This window comes from Lepisosteus platostomus, chromosome 20 (genome assembly GCF_059453375.1).
Source record: "Lepisosteus platostomus isolate fLepPlt1 chromosome 20, fLepPlt1.hap1, whole genome shotgun sequence".
Lineage (NCBI taxonomy): Eukaryota > Metazoa > Chordata > Actinopteri > Semionotiformes > Lepisosteidae > Lepisosteus > Lepisosteus platostomus.
The window spans coordinates 16,134,413-16,153,983 of record NC_142630.1 but is presented as its reverse complement, the minus strand read 5'-3'; the positions used below and the strand labels follow the sequence as shown (position 1 = coordinate 16,153,983).

Here is a 19,571-nt window from a genome sequence, read left to right as displayed (position 1 = left end):
ATGGCCAAACGCATTTAAACCCCTCAGCCAATCAGAGCGCAGCTTGTACGGCAGGCTCGGGCAATGATCCCGCGTTCGGCCAATCAGCGTGCAGATTTCGGGAGCGCTGGGGTCTGCTGCTCTGGAGCAACGCGAGCAGGATACCAGCGGCGATGAACTCCCTTGAACAGGCTGAAGGTAGTGTCGACTTAGCACAGCGACCGTCACCTGTATTCATTTGGGATTTCACAGTTTGTGCGTTTTTCTTGGGTGGCAGTAAGTCCGGTGTAGGCTGTGTTGAGCTCGGACACGGCGTTGACCGGGCCCCGGGCACTGTTTACGTAAACTAGTATTAATTTGCAAAGGAACAAGTAATAGGTTTATTCCATGCTGAAAAAAAGAAGAAAGAGAACACAACGTTTCGGCCGTGGAGCCTAAACGGCTCCACGGCCGAAACGTTGTGTTCTCTTTCTTCTTTTTTTCAGCATGGAATAAACCTATTACTTGTTCCTTTGCAGCCTACGCATGCTGACGCAGCTACCCACCTGAACTAGTATTAATTTGGCTTTGCAACTAACTCTGTAGTTGCAAAGACGTTGAAACACAAACATGTAACTAACATCCTTGTGAGTTTTACAATGAATGTGTGGGACAGTGCAGTAATAATATGCAGGATCTAGAAATTTAAGATCACGAGTCATTTCACACTACTATCCACCTGTTTGTACGCGTAATTTGTCTCTTCTTTTTTACGGTTTACACAAAAATCATTTATTCATAAATATTGTGGGGATATTTTTAACCGGTGCCGGGTTTCACCATTTAGGAAACTCCCATCATTTTTCTCCACTGTTTTGGGGATAGTGTGTTGAGATCTGTTTGAAAAACAATTCGTCGCACATTTATTACTATGTTTTATTGTCTCGTTTAAAACATTTCTTGACGTATTGTACAATACGTAAATTATGACCAGAAATGCGTTTTGTCTGCTTCTCGTCGGTATGTATTTATCATGCCTTTGTATGTTTACAGGGCGAGCGTGAATGTGTGAATTCACGTTGCAACTGTGTGCACCTCTTATTATCAAGCTTTTAATCTAACATGCTTACACGCGCGCAGCTACTGCGTCTTTAGGTGCCTTCAGAAATCAGACCTTATTTTTAAGCCTCAAACTTGTGCGTTTGGGCATTACACCTTCTGGAGTTTAAATGTCTAGGCTTGAAGTAAAGTTGTGTCTGTGGCCAAGGAGACGTACATGTTGCACTGAGCTGCTTGAAACATCTGCCATCTGTCTCCATCCATCAGCGCAGATTGTGTTTCACTTCAGCTTGGGACAGAAACGAAACCCAATGTTCTGAAAAGGAGAGGTGGTACAAACAGTTGGAAGTGTCAGGATCCATGAAAAACTGCATTATTAACTCGCTTGAGTAAAAAAATCCTACATGTTGTCAAGAATTAAATGTACAGTCCACAAGCCTTACCTGGAATAAGCAGAAAATATTGGATTAATATCCAAACTGGTGTTTCCCAGTAAAAACAAGTTTTAAACGGTTCACATTAGAGCATGTGACTGTATGGTGTTGAAGGTTAAGAGCTGCGTCTAATGGCTTGGAGATCTTTTTTGTGCAGATCTGAAGGCGTTTGAGAGGAGACTGACAGAGTATGTGTCCTGCCTGCAGCCTGCGACAGGGCGGTGGAGGAGTGAGTACTGACAGATTACATCGACCCGTGAGGATGGAATTGATGGGTTTCGGACTGGGGCAAGAGCCTTTTTGTTTGTTTTGCTAGTGTTTGTCAACTGAGGCAAATTATCAAATCTTTGCGCTAGCTACCAATCACGCATTCCAAACCCTGTGTTAGAGTAAAAGTTCCAGGGAGTTTCTGGAAAAGAGTAGGGGTGTTACCCCAGCATCCTGGTCAAATTTACCCCCTGCCTTTACCAGTCATGGCCTCCTAATAATCCCCTTCTTTGAACTGGCTTCATCACTCTGCTCTCTTCCCCACTGAGAGCTGGTGTGTGGGGAGCGGACTGGCACACTCTGGCTGCTGTTGCATCATTTGGGTGGGGGGGGGGGTAGATTATTATTATTATTATTATTATTATTATTATTATTACATTGAGGAATTTTCATTGGAAAGAAGGATGAAGCCTGTATTAAACTAGAAGCCCCTGCTGCATAATACTGTTCAGAATTAAGTCTTGTTGGAGGCCATGAATGTGTTGGAGAAGGAACTGAAATTGAGCTGAGAGATTTGGTATCTGCCCAAGTTCGCAGGTGTTCTCACATCAGTGTCTTTCCCTGTGCTCGTCTCTCCACAGTGATTCTTATCGTGGTGTCTGTCTGCACAGCGACAGGGGCTTGGAACTGGCTGATAGACCCAGAGACACAGAAGGTATGTGTGTAGCCACGCCGAGGCCGGCTGGAGGCAAGGATTTCATCAGTGGCTTCTTTAAACTCAAAGGAACAAGTAACAGGTTTATTCCATGCTGAAAAAAAGAAGAAAGAGAACACAACGTTTCGGCCGTGGAGCCCTCTTCAGGTGTGAGAGAGACAGGGCAGTAGGCAAAGGTAAAGAAGCGGGAGAACAAAAGTTGGGAGGGAGGAGGAGTGAGAGGCGGGAGCAGGGGACAGAAAGAGAGGCCAATCAAGAGGTGTGAAGTCAGAATGGGTGCAGAGAGGTATGAAATGAAACTTCCAATGAATGGAGAAAATGTAAAAGAACAGTAGTCTGTCGTTAAGAGAAGGGAGAATGTGTGATCCTAGCTGCAGAATAATTTTGGTTTCGGTGGTCTTTCTGATGTATGAGTTCGGAAAACCGTCTTTGAGAACACAGACGGAGAGATTAGAGTGGTCGTGGCCGTCAGAGGTGAGATGAGAAACAATGGGCTTGGAGAGATCTTTAATCTTCACAGCCCTGACATGTTCTCTGAAGCGGTCTCCGAGTCTCCTTCCTGTTTCTCCAAGAACTCCTTCGAGTTCTTTAAACTCAATCTGTTTTTATCCTTTTCATGTGTTTTGCAGGTGTCATTCTTCACATCTCTGTGGAATCACCCATTCTTCACAATTAGCTGTATAACATTGATAGGCTTGTTCTTCGCAGGAATACATAAGAGAGTAGTGGCCCCATCGATGTATCCTTTTTGTCTTCAAAGAGCTGTTTTGATACAACTGCAAATAAAAGCAGATTCGCTTCTGTTAACACAAAATCATTTCTGGGCCAACTTTAATGGCAGTGTCTTATAGCTTGACTCACCCGTAGGAAACAAGGGAAGATTAGCCTCTGTTGGGCTGTGGCAGACAGACCTGTTATCTCTGCGGACTACAGTGTCGAGATAAAGAAATATTGTGACAGTCCTACAAAACCGAGGAAGACATGAAAAGATGTTATGTTAAATGTGAAGTAGGATTAATCTAGAAACAAATGCCACAGATTTTTCTATAAAGTTTTCTGCTGTTTCTTTAACCCACGTTCTTCAGAATCGCCGCCCGCTGCCGGACAGTTTTAGCAGAATACAACATGTCCTGTGATGATGTGAGTAGACATTCCCAGCACACACAAGGCTTCTTAAGGAAATGTCATAAAATGGTTGGGAGACCTCGGGCATGAATGGAAGGTGTATTGTAGTGAGCGGTGCTGCACTTGAGGAGGCATAGAATTGTTGCAGTTGTTTAATTGTGAATTGGTGCGTTTGAGGACGCACAGAAACAGGAATCAAATGATCTACTGCAGTTGGATTCTGCATTGTGACATCTGTGGAAGGCACCATCTTGCAGTGGGATATGACAGATGAGTTTCTGGTTATTGAGTCTCCCCTGAATGGTCTATGAAAGCACATTCCCCTGTTCTGTTTGCTGGGTCTTAACACTTAAGCACAGCATCTGGAAGTGGAGGAGGATTTAGAATGAAATGTTGGAAAAGCTTTGAATAATTTCGTCTTTTAGTAGTGAGCACTGTTAGACCAGGTTCATAGAATCAAATGTTATTTTGGTATAACGCAGTTGAAGGAGCATGTGAAGTACTTCTGGTTTTAATCTGGGAATCTTTAGGGCATTCATTTTGTGTTATTGTGGTGCAAGTGAACATTTAATCAAAGGCGATGGCTTATACCATCTTCTTTCTGCAGACAGGAAAGCTTATCCTGAAACCAAGACCACATGTCCAGTAGCACCTTTCCCGAGATGAGAGTTCTGACCAGAGACCACCAGGAGAAATCGAAATAGCTTTTTTAGGAGCAGTATCTGTTGAGTGATATACAGACAATGAACCCTTGGAGGCCATCATCTAAAAGAGAGGAAGAGAAGAGAATAACAAATAGGTGATTTGTAAATTACGTTTCTATGAAATGCCAAACATCATGTGGAAAGGTACTTTTCTGTGTTGTAAATTTCAGTGTTGCTGTGTCACTTTAAAAGCCCTTGCTTGTGTGTGAACCAGCTTATTGGAATGTGACCAGGAACCTCCAGCCTTGGTCTCTTTTACTGTATTTATCTTGTGTATTTGCTGTAAATAGTGTGGCACATCTCTACCACACCAGAGTGCATGGGTGTGCATGTGACTTTTATCTTTTAATCCATCTTAAAGGGAAATATCATGGTTTTTCTCCTAGATCCCAGCAACGGGATTATTTTCTCTCTGTTGCCAAAGCTGTTACCTGTTGGGTCTTGTCTCTGGGGCTCTAACACTACGCAGTCCTGTGTCATTTACCTTGACATGGTTTGTAAAACTTCAACCGATGCGAAGTCCTTGAGCCTTTTTAAACAATTTTTATATTAAATGCAGGAAGGTTTGAATGTTTGATGTCTGCATTGCCCACCTGTATTTGTGCTTTTGATTGATTAAATTTGTCAAGTGTTTTTTTCTTTTGGCTGTACTGTGAAGGCTAAAATTCTGTCTCTAAGAGTCATGAGTTCAGGACGTTGCAGCTCTGATAGTGATGATTCACTAAGTGTTCTTGTGTGAACTAAGCCATCTTGTATCAGTTAGGTTTTAAGGTCAGGAATGCCAGAGAGTCCACTGCAGAACTGGAAATAAAAAATCTGGATCTGTATAAAGAATTGTTATATTCCAGTTTCTCCATATTACAATGTTTAAATCATGAATTGCTTAAAATATTGATCTGGAACTCTGGGCTGTCTTCTGGTACTTTTGAATGCTGGTACTGTATGTCTGGAAGACTTGTATACCATTTTATTTTTTGTTGATTGGAAATTAATTAAAATAATCCATCTGAAATTGACCTTTTTTTCCTAGGTTGAACATTGACATTTTTTCATTTCCATGGTAGAAGTGTCTTTGGAGATGAACATGCTGCATTGCTAGATTCAGAAATCGCAACCCTGTTTTACTCAGTTAATAAATAGGACTGGATGCTGAAACATTCTCTCTCCATGAGGATGCCAAAAATCTGAAGTATTGTTGTTTCTTTGAAAAGTTATTTAAATGACATTGGTCAAAAGCCATCTGTTGAATCTTTTGTGGTCTTGCATTGCATTGTATTATTTCAGACTGTCATAGCTTAGAAGCATCATAGTAGAATTTTATCATCACTTTATAAGAAGAATTCTCTGAATGTTTTTTTTTATATTTTTGCTTTAATTATTTCTCTGGCAAAAAAAAGTCTTACGGGCACATGACTAACCTTTTGATTTCCAACAGTGCAATTGTAGCAGATGTTTATTGTAACTGATTTAATTTTGTTCCCCATATCTTTCAATAAATATCAATTTTAGTGTTGTGTGTATTGTTTTGTGTTTAAACCTCAACAGCAATTCTGAATGGATGGTGATGAGACTACAGCTAACATTTAGAAATTAAGCTTAAACACACACCACTCACAAGGCCAGGCCTGGATACCCAACTACCTGAATATTTGCTTTTGTGTGTTAGCTGAATCAACATTAGCAACTTCCAGACAGAATCTTTTGCCGATACATTAAATACCATCAAATCGTTTCTGACAGAAGAGACCTCACTGGACAGGACATATTTATTTTTGCGGGGGGTAGTCTGTCTATAATAATAATAATTGCTTACACTTATATAGCGCTTTTCTGGACACTCCACTCAAAGCGCTTTACAGGTAATGGGGACTCCCCTCCACCACCACCAATGTGCAGCAATGATGCGACGGCAGCCATAGTGCGCCAGAACGCTCACCACACATCAGCTATCAGTGGGGAGGAGAGCAGAGTAATGTAGCCAATTCATAGAAGGGGATTATTAGGAGGCCATGATTGGTAAGGGCCAATTGGAAATTTGGCCAGGACACCGGGGTTACACCCCTACTCTTTTCGAGAAGCGCCCTGGGATTTTTAATGACCACAGAGAGTCAGGACCTCGGTTTTTTACGTCTCATCCGAAGGACGGCGCCTGTTTACAGTATAGTGTCCCCATCACTATACTGGGGCATTAGGACCCACATGGACCACAGGGTGAGCACCCCCTGCTGGCCCCACTAACACCTCTTCCAGCAGCAACCTTAGTTTTTCCCAGGAGGTCTCCCATCCAGGTACTGACCAGGCTCACACCTGCTTAGCTTCAGTGGGTTGCCAGTTGTGAGTTGCAGGGTGATATGGCTGCTGGCATATCACCTTGTCTAGCCTAAGGATCCCCATATAACTAAATTTGTGAACTCTTAATGTAAAAATGGGTTCAGCGTGCAAACCCAAAGACTACCGATACAGAATTGGCACTTACCATCTCTGTGTGAAGGTTATAGTTTTACAGCAGTATTAAAACAGTCTGTTACCTCTGTACTGCCTGGAGTTTTTCTCTGATGAATAGCAGAAATGGTTTTGCACAATGAAAAATGTTAAATGACCTCCAACAGCTCAAATGCAATGCGAAATGAATACCCAATATAGAATATGACTGCCTCGTTCATTTCTGACAACATCCCGCTGCTTAGTCGCTCTCTTCAATTTCCTTCTGCTGTTAAACCTAAAGGGCCGTGATCTTTTAAATACCATTTAAGCTATTGCATGTAAAATCAACTGGAAGCGCAGAAGTTTTAGAGATTTTATTCCGTGCCACAAAACACGATTTCTTGATTTTTAAAGTCATGGGACTTGGGAGAGGCTGTTCCTTCTCCGCGAGGCGGCAGCAGCCCCCGCGCGGCGCCCGAGCCCGCTCCATCGCGCGCAAGCCCACCCCCACGCTCGGCGTCAGGCCGCGCGGCGTGCGCGTGCTTGCCGGCGCGACCGTGGCGATGGACGGCGGCGTGCGGGGCTGAGCCGAGCTACACTACACTACACTGATCCGCACATGGCCGGGCGCAGCGCTTGAGATCGGAGTGCGTGTGGGTCCCGTAACACAACCGCGCCTAGCTGCCACTACCGCCTCGCCCCGCAGACGACAGCGCGATGGGCAAGAGCAAGAACAAGAAGTTTAAGCGGCCGCAGTTCTCGGCGGAGGGGCTGCCCGTCAGAATCGGCCAGGAGGAGGTCGAGGAGGACGGAGAGGCTGGAGAGGTCGACACCCCAGCCGGCGAGCTGCTGGACAAAGTAAGAGGTTTTCGTCTGGCGGCGGTGTCCGGCGGTGTCGAGGCCGGTTGAAACTAATGCATCAAATCGGCGTCACATGCTTCCGCTCGGCCCGGCTGTCCCCCAGTTTAAAAGGGCTGAGCGGAGGCACGTGGGATTAGCGCGCATGTGTTGCGCCCCTGCAGGGAAAGTTAGACCGCTTTCTCCTTTTAAACCAGCACCAGCGCTTTTCTTCATCTTGGCGTGTCTGTAGTGGTTACAGAAAGTTCAGCGACATGTTGCCAGGCAGGACAGTTTGTTTAGCACACTACAAAGCGCGCTGGTATTCACCGACTCTTGGATTTGGGAGCTGGTGATTAATTCTCCTTCCTCTTCCGAGTTGTTTTCCATGCAACTCGGTACGCTCCTCCGTTAGTTTAGTCTAAACGATTTGAAACACGAAAAGATCATAAGTTTGTTCCAAACCCCAACAACTCTCTGTGTAAAGACGAGCCTTTGTTCTCAGATTTAGATGCACTTAGTGTACACTTTTATCGCGATATTGTAACATCGTTTGCGTTTTTATTGTTCTCCCAAATTGTCTTGAAGATGATAATTGTATCAACATAAATACATGTTTTCTGTAAGTGGACTCAGCGCAGAACTAGTTTCCTCTATTGTATCTATATATTACTCTTCTGCTTGAATGTGACTCTGCACTTGTGGACATCAATCAAGTTCTCAGATTTCTCTGTCACTTCTTTAGTGTCTGCAAATCGATGAATTAATAATGATATACGGTCATGTGTTATTAATGACAGTCGTGGTGGGGTCCTGAGTTTAAGTCCGGACCTGGGGTGCTGTCTATGTGTGTGGAGAATGTGCCAACTCCTGTCCTCCCACAGTCCAAAGACCTGGCTTCTGGGAAAACTGGCCCTGTTCTGAGTGCGTGAGTCTGTGTTCGTGTCCATCTGGCCTGTGATGGACTGGCGTCCCACCCAGGGTGTTCCCTGTTTGCACCTGTTGCTTACTGGGATAGGCTCCGGCTTCCCTTAAGACTGTGAATTTGATAAAGCGGGTAGGAAATGGATATGATAAGATAAGATCACTTTATTGGAATATACAATTCCTTGCATTAGGAATTCGTCTTTTCGCATACCCTAGCCTGCTCTCCATGAGACACAGACAGGGAGAGAGAAGCTTGGGGTCAGAGCGCAGGGTCTGCCATTGTACGGCGCCCCTGGAGCAGTTAGGGTTAAGGGCCTTGCTCAGGGGCCCAACGGAGTAGGATTCCTCTGCCGGCCGTGGGATTTGAACTGGTAACCTTCCAGCCACAGGCACAGATCCTGAGCCACAGAGCCACCGCACTGCGCCCGGTGGACGAGAGCAATAAAATAACTCATAGTAATGATCCGTCAAAAAGCCTGTTGCTGAACCAAGACCTACAATGTCTAGAACTAGAGCTCTCTTTGGGCATCAGTGTGCAGGAATTCAGCGGACCCTGTTTAACTGGTTCAGTCTGTAAGGAAGTGGGGGCTTGTGTGCAGGTGTGTATTGGGTCTGAAGCATTGCAGTTAGTCGTTAAGGATACATGCTGCAGTAGGGTAGAAACTGTTCTTGAGTCTAGTGGTCCGTGCTTTAATAGTGCAGTCCCACTTGCCAGAGAACAGTCCGTGGCTGGGATGGTTGGGATCCTGAATGATGATCGTTCTTTATTGCGACACCGGATGATGTGAATCTCACCGATTGATGGTAAATCACATCCTATAATCCTGTGCGCTGTTGCCACAACCCTTTGTAGTGCGTCTCTGTCATGCATGGTAATACTGCTGTACCACACAGTGATGCCACTACTGAGGACGCTTTCTATGGTGCTGCGGTAGAAGTTAATGAAGAACTGCTTCCTCAACCCGCATTTCTTTAAGCACCACAGAAAATGCAGGCGCTGTTGTGCCTTTTTCAGACCGGCTGCAGTGTTGTGACACCAAGCCAAGTCCGTAGAGATCTACAGACCCCAGGAATCTGAAGCAGCTGACAGTTTCCACTGCTGTGCCCTCGATGCTGATTGGGGCGAGACTCCCTCTGGGTGTCCTGATGTCCACAATGAGTTCTTTTGTCTTGGTGACATTCAGGGCCAGATTGTGGTCAAGGCACCATCTTATAAGGTGCTCCACCTCATTCTTGTATGTGGACTCATTGTTGTTGACCAGCCCAATAATAGCGGTGTCATCTGCAAACATATTAATGTGGTTGCTGCTGTAAGTGGCTGTACAGTCGTAGGTGAACAAAGAGTACAGCCTAGGACTGAGACAGCAGCCTTGGGGAGCTCCAGTGTTTAGGATCACTGTGGAGGAGATATTGTTGCCAATTTTCACAACCTGAGGTCTGCCTGCCAGGAAATCCAGTATCCAGTTGCAGATAGAGTTGCATAAGCCCAGATTCCTGAGTTTTGGGACCAGCTTGGTGGCAACAATTGTGTTAAAGGCCGAACTGTAATCCCTAAACAGCATCCTAACATACATCTGTCTGAATGTTCTAGGGAGTTATGTAGTGCTAGAGATATGGCATCATCAACTGACCTATTCAGGCGGTAAGCAAACTGAAGTGGGTCAAGAGATTATGGGATAGTGCAGTATATATGACAATACTGGGCTTTCTAGGCACATGACTGAAGTGAGTGCTACTGGGCAGAAAATCACTCACACAAGTTGCCTTAGGGTTCTTGGGCAGTGGCACAGTTGGAGTTCTCTTGAGAACTGTCACGCCTGTGTCTGTGTGTGCCTGTGGCAGCTGCAGAACCCGAGCCCGGACGTGCGGGAGTACACCTGCGCCAGCATCTCGCGGATGGTGCAGCAGAGCCAGGTGATCCCGGCCTTCCTGCAGAGGGACGCCGTGCGCTGCCTAGGGCCGCTGCTGCTGGACCGCAGCCTGTCCGTCAGGGAGACCGCCGCCGGAGCACTCAGGTCAGCAAGGGGGCGCTGGGCTCTGGGGAGGAGTGGGGCGCTCAGGTCAGTACAGGGGCGCTGGGGTGGAGTGGGGCGCTCAGGTCAGTATGGGGGCACTGGGCGCTGGGGAGGAGTGGGGCGCTCAGGTCAGTACGGGGGCACTGGGCTCTGGGAAGGAGTAGGGTGCTCAGGTCAGTACGGGGCGCTGGGGAGGAGTGGGGCGCTCAGGTCAGTACGGGGCTCTGGGGAGGAGTGGGGCGCTCAGGTCAGTACGGGGCGCTGGGGAGGAGTGGGGCGCTCAGGTCAGTACAGGGCTCTGGGGAGGAGTGGGGCGCTCAGGTCAGTACGGGGCTCTGGGGAGGAGTGGGGCGCTCAGGTCAGTACAGGGCTCTGGGGAGGAGTGGGGCGCTCAGGTCAGTACGGGGCTCTGGGGAGGAGTGGGGCGCTCAGGTCAGTACGGGGGCGCTGGGCGCTGGGGAGGAGTGGGGCGCTGGGATGAGCACGGGGGCGCTGGGGAGGAGTGGGGCGCTCAGATCAGTACGGGGGCACTGGGGCGGAGTGGGGCGCTCAGGTCAGTACAGGGGCGCTGGGCGCTGGGGAGGAGTGGACTGAGGCCTCCAGGCTCGCTGCCTTCTCGTGAGTCGATTTGTAGAGACGGATGGACACCACATCTCTCTCAACCCTACAACAGCCTGCTGTTCTTCAGACAGTGCAGATCAGGCCGCTGGGGGACGACTGCATCATTTGCACACCTGAATACGCCGCTGTGATGTCAGATAACACTGGGTGCCGCTGGACAAGGAGGCGCTGGTTTCTGGGTCCTGGGCTTCTTCGTTTCCCAGTCTTCCTTGTTTATCCATATATCCGGACTCGGTCCGGTTTCCTGCCCCCCACTCACGCCCGGCACCAGCGGACTGGCTGGAGCAGTGCGTGACCTCGCTGTGTCTGTTGTCCCAGGAACCTGAGCGCGTGTGGCGGGTTCGAGGTGTGCGAAGACATGGTGAGGCAGGACGTCATGACGCCCCTGACTTCTCTGCTGCGGGAGGTGAGGTCCTGGAGCCTGCTGGGACTGAGCGGGACCCCTAAACTGGCTTTTACTGTCTTTTCCCCGCCGTCACCCCTTCTCTCAGTCATTCTCTTTTTAGCCTGATGAAGGCCGGCGAGGTACGCGTCTGTCGTACAGAGCGACGTTTTGAGTGTCTAATTGTTGTGTCGTGTGTTTTGTGCTCTGCTGCAGTGCTGTGCAGGGTTTGACTCGAGCTCTGCCCCCTCCCCTGACCCGGACAGGGACCGCAGGAACTCCCTGGAGGCTGTGGCCATCGAGGCAGTGAACCTCCTGTGGAACCTGTGGTAAGAGGGCTGCAGAGCCCAGTGCAGGGTTGCTTGCTCTTCGCTGGCTGCAGAGCCACACCGTGAACAAATCACTGCTGATCAGAGCAGTGTAAACACTCCTCAGTTCCCATTACTGTTAAAGTCAAGTTCTTGTGTGTGCATTTAAATGACCTTGTGGCTCTCTGGGACCAACAGGGAGAATCTCGGTTTTAAGATGTCGATCCCTTAAAACATCTCATTAAGGAATCACTTTCCCAGTTCTGAATTTGTTAAGCTAATTGGTTCGGGTGGCATCAATAAAAGACCATGTAATGCTGCTAAAGAACAAGGAATAGGTATGAAATACAGATCATGAAACTCGCAGTCCTAGCTGGGAGAGTGTGTGTGTGTGCCTGACGCCCTCTGCGTGTCCCTTGCAGTGAGAGCTGCAGCCAGGCGGTGGCGGTGTTCAATAAGCAGGGCCTGCTGGAGGTGCTGATGCGATGTCTGGAGACACACCCCCACAACGTGGAGCTGGCAGTGTCAGCGGGTGAGTCTTCCCTGCGCTCCGCGCTGCACAGTTGGAGATTATTAAGCATTCGATTGTCCAGTGTGCCTTACTGGGATTAGAGAGTGACCTGTGACAATGGGCATCTTCTCTGACAATGGGGCCTTCGTCCTGTGTTGCCTGAATCGTGGAGTGGAGCTCAGAGGGACCCCTGGTGATGCAGCTTGAGATTAAGGGCTCAAAGCTGGGCCCCGCTGGTAACAGGTAACAAGACCTGTGGCTGAAGCATGGGAGCAGGTGACTGCTCGCTCACAGCCTCCTAGCAACAATGTTCAAAGCAGGAAAGAAGTGCAGTGGTGTGCATTGTGATTCAGGCGCGTGGTCCATTGGCGCAGAAGTGGCTTGGGAGAGACGAGCAGGTTGATGATCGCTGTTTCCTCTTTGCTTTGTTCCTTCTTCCCATGCTGGTGTACAGCGTATTGCCTGCAGACGGTGACGGAGGAGAACCCGGAGCTGCAGGCTGCTGTGACCCCAGCTGTGCTGCAGGGGCTGGAGTCCGTGCTGCTGTCCTCCCAGCAGACACTGAGACACGCGCTGCTCCGCACCCTGGCTGCAGGTTCGACCCCGCCTCTCCCTCGTCCTCGTGCGCTCTGATCACGAAGGCAGGTGTTTGACTCAAAACAAAGGTAGAGACTGAGCAGCAGTTGTGCTTTCTGGGGCTTCAGATGCTGGAGATCAGGGTGGATTTTTGTTTCGCATTGTTGAACAGATTGAGATCATTTTTAGCACTTCTTTTTTCCCAGTGATTTTGTTATACGCCCAACCAGTTTGGAATACCCAGTTGTGTGTCTTTTACTCCAAACCCTGTCAGTGCACACGGGGGAAGGATGAGGAAGTGCAGACAGACTCCTCTGCCCCGCCCACCCGCTGCTGAGAGCCGAGAGAGCCCTGGCCGACTGATCCCCCACTAGCCCACAATAGCCATCGCTCACGGAGTCCCAGTCACAGTCGGCTAGTGACACAGCCCAGTTCTGAACCCATGACGCCTTGATCATAGAGCTGAAATCGCTCTGGTGCAAGCGCCTTGACTGATTGACCACTTGAGAGTCCCAGGGTCTTTTTTTTTAAAGGAGGAAAACATCAAGCGATGTAAATTTTCTTTGCGAGTTTTAGTTATTACTACAGTGACTTCGGGTGTTGAAGGCTTTCCTCAACTATCCAGTGTGTGTCAAGAGCTGTTCCTTCATACCTCAGGTTCCGTCTGGAACATGAAGAGCGCCCTGCCTTCGGCACAGCAGGCACAGACCCTGAACGCCATCATCGCCACGCTGTCTGCCAGCCTGGAGCTCGACTCGGGCCAGCACATCCTGGAGCTGCAGGAAGCAGAGGCCCGCCGGAGGAAGGACGCCACCGATGGCGGGGAGATGGACATGCAGGTGCCCCAGAGTCCGACAGAGGAAGAGATGGAGGAAGAGGAGCTGATGAAGAAAAAGAAACCGGCCTGGAAGAAAGATGATATTTCAGACCTGCTGCCTGTAGGTATAACCTAAATGTTTGCCCTTAGTGAAACTAACCCCATGGAGGTTGACAACAGTTGATATGGTGACATAAGGACTGTAGGGCTGAATTATAACCTAGCCATTTCCTGCACCCCCTACTGCTTGTCATCTTCCCAAATTACTGTAGAGCAGAAACTGTGTTGCTTCTGCAGGTAGCCCACAGTGCAGAAAGGACCCCCCCCGGAGCTGGAGACACAGAACTTGAAAGAAGGTCTCTCTCAGACAGCAGCCACTAGGGTGCATTCAGCATGAGGCGTGGTCTGACAGTCTGCCTGACAGTGCAGGCGTTCAGGGCCTACAGCTGCCACAGGGCATCCCAGGGTTACAGCAAATGATGGCTTCGCCCCACCTCTGTTCTCTCTTAAAAGAGAGTTGGAGAAGGCCATGTGGCTCTAGAATGGCTGCTATCCATTGCAGCAGTGCAGAGATCCGCACTGGTGCCACCTCGTTCTCAGTCTTTGCGCTCGGGTGTTTTCGGCTGCCGTCGTGCATGCGGGGGTCTAGGTTTTTGGCCTGTGGGAAAGCGGCTCTGCTCATGCCTCTTGCCTGCCGTCCCCTGGCACCACGCGTGATGGTCGCGTGTTCTTGCGTGTCTAGGCGGAGCACGAAGAGCTGAAGGAGGCCACAGCCCTGCTCTCCGCCCAGCAGACGTCGCTGGAGATCATTGTGAACATGTGCTGCTCGGATGGTAAGGGATACACTGGGAATACTGAGACTGGTCTGGGGATTCCTGGTCTAGCTTTTGGAAGGGATGCTGACTTAATCCCAGAGAAAACACCTTTGCACAATTACTGCCTTTTGCAGAAATCAGGCTATAAGCATAAATCCTGGATGTGTTTTACAATATAAAAGAGAAGATTTTAATCTGAGCTAATAAGATCTTGTTTTTCCAATATGTACTGTATCCAAGTACTGAGAAAATCGGATTTGTGACAGACACTGATGCAAACACTTTTCGGCTTCTTTTTATTCAAGACTGGCGCTTCAGATTTCAGGGCTCAGTGGTGTGTTGTGCTTTTTCTCCCTCCCCATGTGCGCGCAATGTCACAGACCCCTCTGACGACGAGTGGGAGGAGCTGTCCAGCAGCGATGAGAGTGACCTGTGCGTGTCCGACTGCAACTCCAGCCAGCTGTTTTCCCCGCTGTGTCTGTCGGCCGAGGTGCACAGCGCTCTGCTCAACCACCAGCTGCCAGAGAAGGTACGGAGCCCGTGACCCCCCGCTCCTCCCTCTCTTCTCTGTTTTAATCAATCAATCGATCAGTCAAGGTTTATTTATCAACTGCACAGCAATACAGCATAAAGAGATAGGACAGAAGTTGATAGAGGTTAAGGTTACAGAGTAGAATACAATACATTTTACAATTTACAAGATATGCACAATGAATAACATGAGGAGATATGGTAGGGATAGGAGGTGTCGAGGAAAGAAAAAACGCAGGTGCACCTTATCAGTCTCAAGTGGACACTATTTATCAGTGGTTGTTTGGGTAATTGCTGGTGGCTACTGTGGTTGGCTGTTTCACTTGCTGTGTCTGCAGCCTCTCTTATTTCCCTCAGAACACCTCAGAAACCAAGTCTTCCCCCTGAGGCATGATCCCTTGAATGGCCTTTCTCTCCTCAAGGCTGCAGGGAATAAACCTGACTCTCCACGTGTCCTCGTTTCAGGTTCTCAAGAAGACCGAGTTCCCCAGCAGTGCTGCCGTGGAGGCCTGCAGCAAGAGCCCAGCCTGGAAGGGCCTCGTGAAGAGGTGATTCCTTCTGCCCCACTCGGTCGGCCTTTTTTGTTTGAAGTCGGGGATGACAGATAAAGGAAGAGTCCTGCCCTTCAGCTGTGTGCTGAGCCACCACTGTCTAACTTCAGGAGACAATTTAAGAAACTCCGTAGCACTGTTTTCAGTTTGTGGTGGGCTTCACAAATCATCCAAAAAATGTGTTAGAAATGGTTAGCTCATATGCCTGTTTGTATTACTAAAACTGCATCCCAGCAGCTTTTCTGAGAGCTGTGGAAGTAGCAGGGCTGGTAATCTCTGGTAGCTGGTAGAAGGGCTGTGGCTGCTGTGTTCGAGTTAAGCGCGAGGGGCCAGAGGCCTGGCCAGGGGCCTTTGTTGACGTGTCTCCCCCATGTTTCCCAGGATGCATCGGGTGCAGTGCCGGGCCCTCACTTGCCTTCACAACATGCTGTCCGCCATGGAGGCAGAGACTCTGGGCGGCGTGGCCTCCCTGCAGGGGCTGGCAGAGCACCTGTCCAAACTGGTCTTCAGCAAGCCAGGTGAGATGCGGGCCATCCTGCCAGAGTCCAGTGCCAATAGGGTTACCGACGCAGAGGCAGAAGTCACAGAACCTTCCGGCCCACTAAGGGCTATATCTTCAGTGATCAGCATACCTCTTGCCCTGCTGCTTGGCTCCCTGGGGATTTTTAATAAATCGGTATTACTTCAGAAACTGCTTTAGGAAAAGTGTTAGTATCTAAGGCAATGGGCGAAGACAAACCTGGATGATTAACTAAAGCTTTGTTGTTTTCAGAGATTCCCAAACAAGATGAGTTTCTGGAGGCCATCACCAGTGCCCTGAGGTCTCTGCTGCAGATATTGGCTGCCAAAAACATCCCCCAGGTAAAAGGTGCCAGTCTGCATCCCTTCATCCGAAGCCACAAATAAAACACCCAGACTGTTCCGTATGGTGTTCAGTGTTGTTATCTGTTGTTATATTGGTTGTACTGCCTGTCCCGGCATAATTCATACTATTTTCAAGGTGGTACAGGAATATTTATTCCAGTCTTGCTGAAAAGAGTCTTCCTCTCCGGGTGTGCAGCTCTCCGCGACTCTTTGTGTCTCTGTCCTGCAGTGTATGACTCCCCAGCAGCTCATGAGTCTCAGTGAAGCAGCCACACAGTGTGGGACTGTCAGTGTGAGGATCAATTCCATGGCCATCCTGGGCATAACGGGCAGCATGCTGGCCAGAGAGGAGGGCACGTCCGCCAGCCTGCAGGTATTGACCACACCCTGCTGTCCACCTACAGGAGATCCCACACTGCTGTCCACCCACAAGAGATCACACACTGCTGTTTACACACTGCTTTCCACCCACAAGAGATCCCACACTGCTGTCCTCTCACAACAGATCCCACACTGCTGTCCACACTGCTGTCCACCCACAAGAGATCCCACACTGCTGTTCACACGCTGCTGTCCACCCACAAGAGATCCCACACTGCTGTCCTCTCACAACAGATCCCACACTGCTGTCCACACTGCTGTCCACCCACAAGAGATCCCACACTGCTGTTCACACGCTGCTGTCCACCCACGGGAGATCCCACACTGCTGTCCACACACTGCTGTCCACCCACAGGAGATCCCACACTGCTGTCCACACACTGCTGTCCACCCACAGGAGATCCCACACTGCTGTCCACACACTGCTGTCCACCCACAGGAGATCCCACACTGCTGTCCATCTACAGGAGTAACAGACTGCTGTGCCCACTCTGCTGTCTATCTAGGAGAGTAGTGTGTAGGTGTCACACCTCTCCATTGATCAGAACGTGAAAGCACTATCTTAGGACATTGAGAGAGGAGGTCTGTGCTCTAAGGACAGTGTGTTGTAAGGACGCTGTGCTTCAGATAAGATGTTATGCTTACCATGTGGACAGCATAGATCTCACAGCACTTTTCATGATTTCAATGGGACATCTTCTTTATGTAAAAGAACAAGATGTGAAGATGATATCTCTAGAAAGTGTTCAGTGCACGTCTGTGATGAATCTGGTCTGTGCTCCAGGACTGAGCCCAGCCTAGAGCCAATGCCACTGTATGTTCTGTTGTGCCTGACTCTGCAGATGATCGGGAACTTCCTCCTACAAGTCGCGTCGAAGGACCCCAGTCTGGTGGTGTGCGGGGAGGCCCTGGACGCCCTGTTCGACGTGTTCGCGGACGGGCCGGAGGCGGAGCGCGCCGCCAAGGAGATCCGGCTGCTGCCTGCTCTGAGCGCCCTGCAGCCTGTCTTCAAGGCCAAGGTCCGACACGCGAACACGCAGTATTTCCACCTCCCCAGCTGGGCTCGGCAGGACGCCCGTCCAGCCAGGGCATTAGCTAGCTCACTGGGCCTTAAGAGACCAGGCTGATCCTGTTGCTGCAGGTCACTTAAACAATCACAGAGGACGATGACTTTGCAGTGGAGATGTCTGGCCCAGTCCAGCTGATCCTGAGTTTGAATATCAGTAAAAGGTCTGTTCACGAAACCAAAAGGTTTCTCTGCAAGAAGCTATATTGGACAAGTTTTCCTTTTAAGCATCTCCTGTAAATCTCGGACCTCAGCAGTTCTCCCAGTTAAAGAGCTAGCTACTTCTTTCAGCGTTCGTCCTTCTTGAATACCACATCAGCCATCGCCTTGTCTGTGGGCAGAGCCCTGTTCTTTACCTGGTCCAGCAGTCCCTGCCAGTGACGCTCTGTTTTTCCCCTCCTCTCTTCCAGCTGAGGAAAGAAGGCAAGGGGAGCTGCAGCCCGGACCAGCTGTGCGTGCTGGATAACATCAAGATCAACCTCCGCCGCTTCATCAGGTACCAGGAGAGCTTGGAGAAAAACTGCGCTTCTTAGCACTGACTGCTGCTTCGAGAGAGGGAGTCGGGGTCTGTGCACCCCAACTGACTCTGATGGAGGATCCGTAGGAAAGACTGGAGCTTTGGGAATTTGGGGAATAGCTCCTTCCACCACACCAGAGGACCTGTGTGGAAGACCGGAGTGTTGGCAAAAGCCCTTTGCGCCACACAAGGTGCTTGAGAATGAAATCCATATTTAAATTTTGTTGGTTTGTTTTTTCTTCTTTCTAGAAAGTGTACCGGTCCTGTTTTTTCACCATGGATCGCTTTGTTGATCACAGAATGTAAGGGAAAAAAAATAAAAAACCCAAGGGATGGTTGCAATACTGTATTACCATTTAAATAAAACTTCCTTTGCTATACAATGCAATTCTGAATAAAATGACGCCATTTTTAAGTTATAACGCAATTCTGAAAGTGTTTTTAAAATGATGAATTCTTCGTTTAATGATCAGTAGTGTGGCACACTTGGGCTTGAAGTCTTACAGTTTTTCAAGACTGGACACGCATCCCTGCTAGCCAGGAATTTCACGACGTAGGGCTTTATTATAATATGGGTTTGCTGTCTCACTGGGCTTCATACTGGTGGCAGATGTGGCTGGTGGCTTTTCTGTTGTCTAGTATCTGTAGTGTCTGGGCTGTGCCATCAGCTGGGTTCTCTACGTGTTTCATGTATTTATATTTTAGCTCTTTTTGGTGTGATATTTTCGAGGTTCTGGTTTGCTCACCGTACTGAAGACCCGCTCCACATCCTCCTCTCCTTACGCAGGTTCTTCTTGAACTGGGTGAAAAATGTTTAAGGGGAAGGTTGTGTGCTCCTTTCTGTTCTGGTTTTGCACTGATAAAAGGGTGGTGTCCGGGTAGCAGGAGGTGTCCTGCTCTTTGGCACAGACGAACACTGCCAGTAAGCAGGTAACTCAGGGCTTACTGCTGTCCTGTGGTGGGGGTGAGGAAATCACTGGGCTAATGAGGAAGATGAGCCAGTTCCATTTGAGCTCTTGATACAGTGTTTTAGGTTTGGCAAATTCACAAATTAGTGCGAATCTGTGTTTATTAATATCAGTAAAAGATTTTATAATCGGTTCTTTCTAACTGCATTTGTCTGTATATGTTCAACTCTCAGTCCCAGTTCCTCACAGATACCTCTTCTATTTGGGAGTAACTACCCCATTTAAGATGCTCATCAGAATGGCAAAGCTAAGTCAGTT

General features: G+C 48.8%; 2 protein-coding genes across 2 annotated transcripts; both read left to right on the top strand.

Annotated features, from left to right (window-relative positions):
- Positions 1-19: 19 nt before the first annotated feature.
- Positions 20-5,710, top strand: cnep1r1 (CTD nuclear envelope phosphatase 1 regulatory subunit 1). The gene is made up of 6 exons (XM_088613937.1): positions 20-177; positions 1,609-1,680; positions 2,300-2,373; positions 3,003-3,112; positions 3,459-3,513; positions 4,106-5,710. Exons 1-6 carry the CDS (start codon positions 153-155, stop codon positions 4,145-4,147), a joined length of 378 nt encoding a protein of 125 aa, XP_088470063.1. The 5' UTR covers positions 20-152; the 3' UTR covers positions 4,148-5,710.
- Positions 5,711-7,158: 1,448 nt separating this feature from the next.
- Positions 7,159-18,733, top strand: heatr3 (HEAT repeat containing 3). The gene is made up of 15 exons (XM_088613829.1): positions 7,159-7,484; positions 10,233-10,405; positions 11,345-11,432; positions 11,625-11,737; positions 12,139-12,248; positions 12,682-12,822; positions 13,461-13,741; positions 14,363-14,453; positions 14,816-14,964; positions 15,432-15,514; positions 15,899-16,035; positions 16,290-16,378; positions 16,611-16,754; positions 17,605-17,781; positions 18,239-18,733. The coding sequence occupies exons 1-15, from the start codon at positions 7,344-7,346 to the stop codon at positions 18,359-18,361; spliced, it is 2,040 nt and encodes a 679-aa protein (XP_088469955.1). The 5' UTR covers positions 7,159-7,343; the 3' UTR covers positions 18,362-18,733.
- Positions 18,734-19,571: the final 838 nt, after the last annotated feature.

Bases quoted from the DNA above. Each gene is read 5' to 3' on its own strand.
- heatr3 (XM_088613829.1), top strand. From the start codon at position 7,344: ATGGGCAAGAGCAAGAACAAGAAGTTTAAGCGGCCGCAGTTCTCGGCG. The intron at 14,965-15,431 runs GTACGGAGCCCG...TCCTCGTTTCAG, and splicing joins ACCACCAGCTGCCAGAGAAG to GTTCTCAAGAAGACCGAGTT. The intron at 15,515-15,898 runs GTGATTCCTTCT...CATGTTTCCCAG, and splicing joins TGGAAGGGCCTCGTGAAGAG to GATGCATCGGGTGCAGTGCC.
- cnep1r1 (XM_088613937.1), top strand. From the start codon at position 153: ATGAACTCCCTTGAACAGGCTGAAG. The intron at 2,374-3,002 runs GTATGTGTGTAG...TGTGTTTTGCAG, and splicing joins TAGACCCAGAGACACAGAAG to GTGTCATTCTTCACATCTCT. The intron at 3,113-3,458 runs GTATCCTTTTTG...CACGTTCTTCAG, and splicing joins AGAGTAGTGGCCCCATCGAT to AATCGCCGCCCGCTGCCGGA.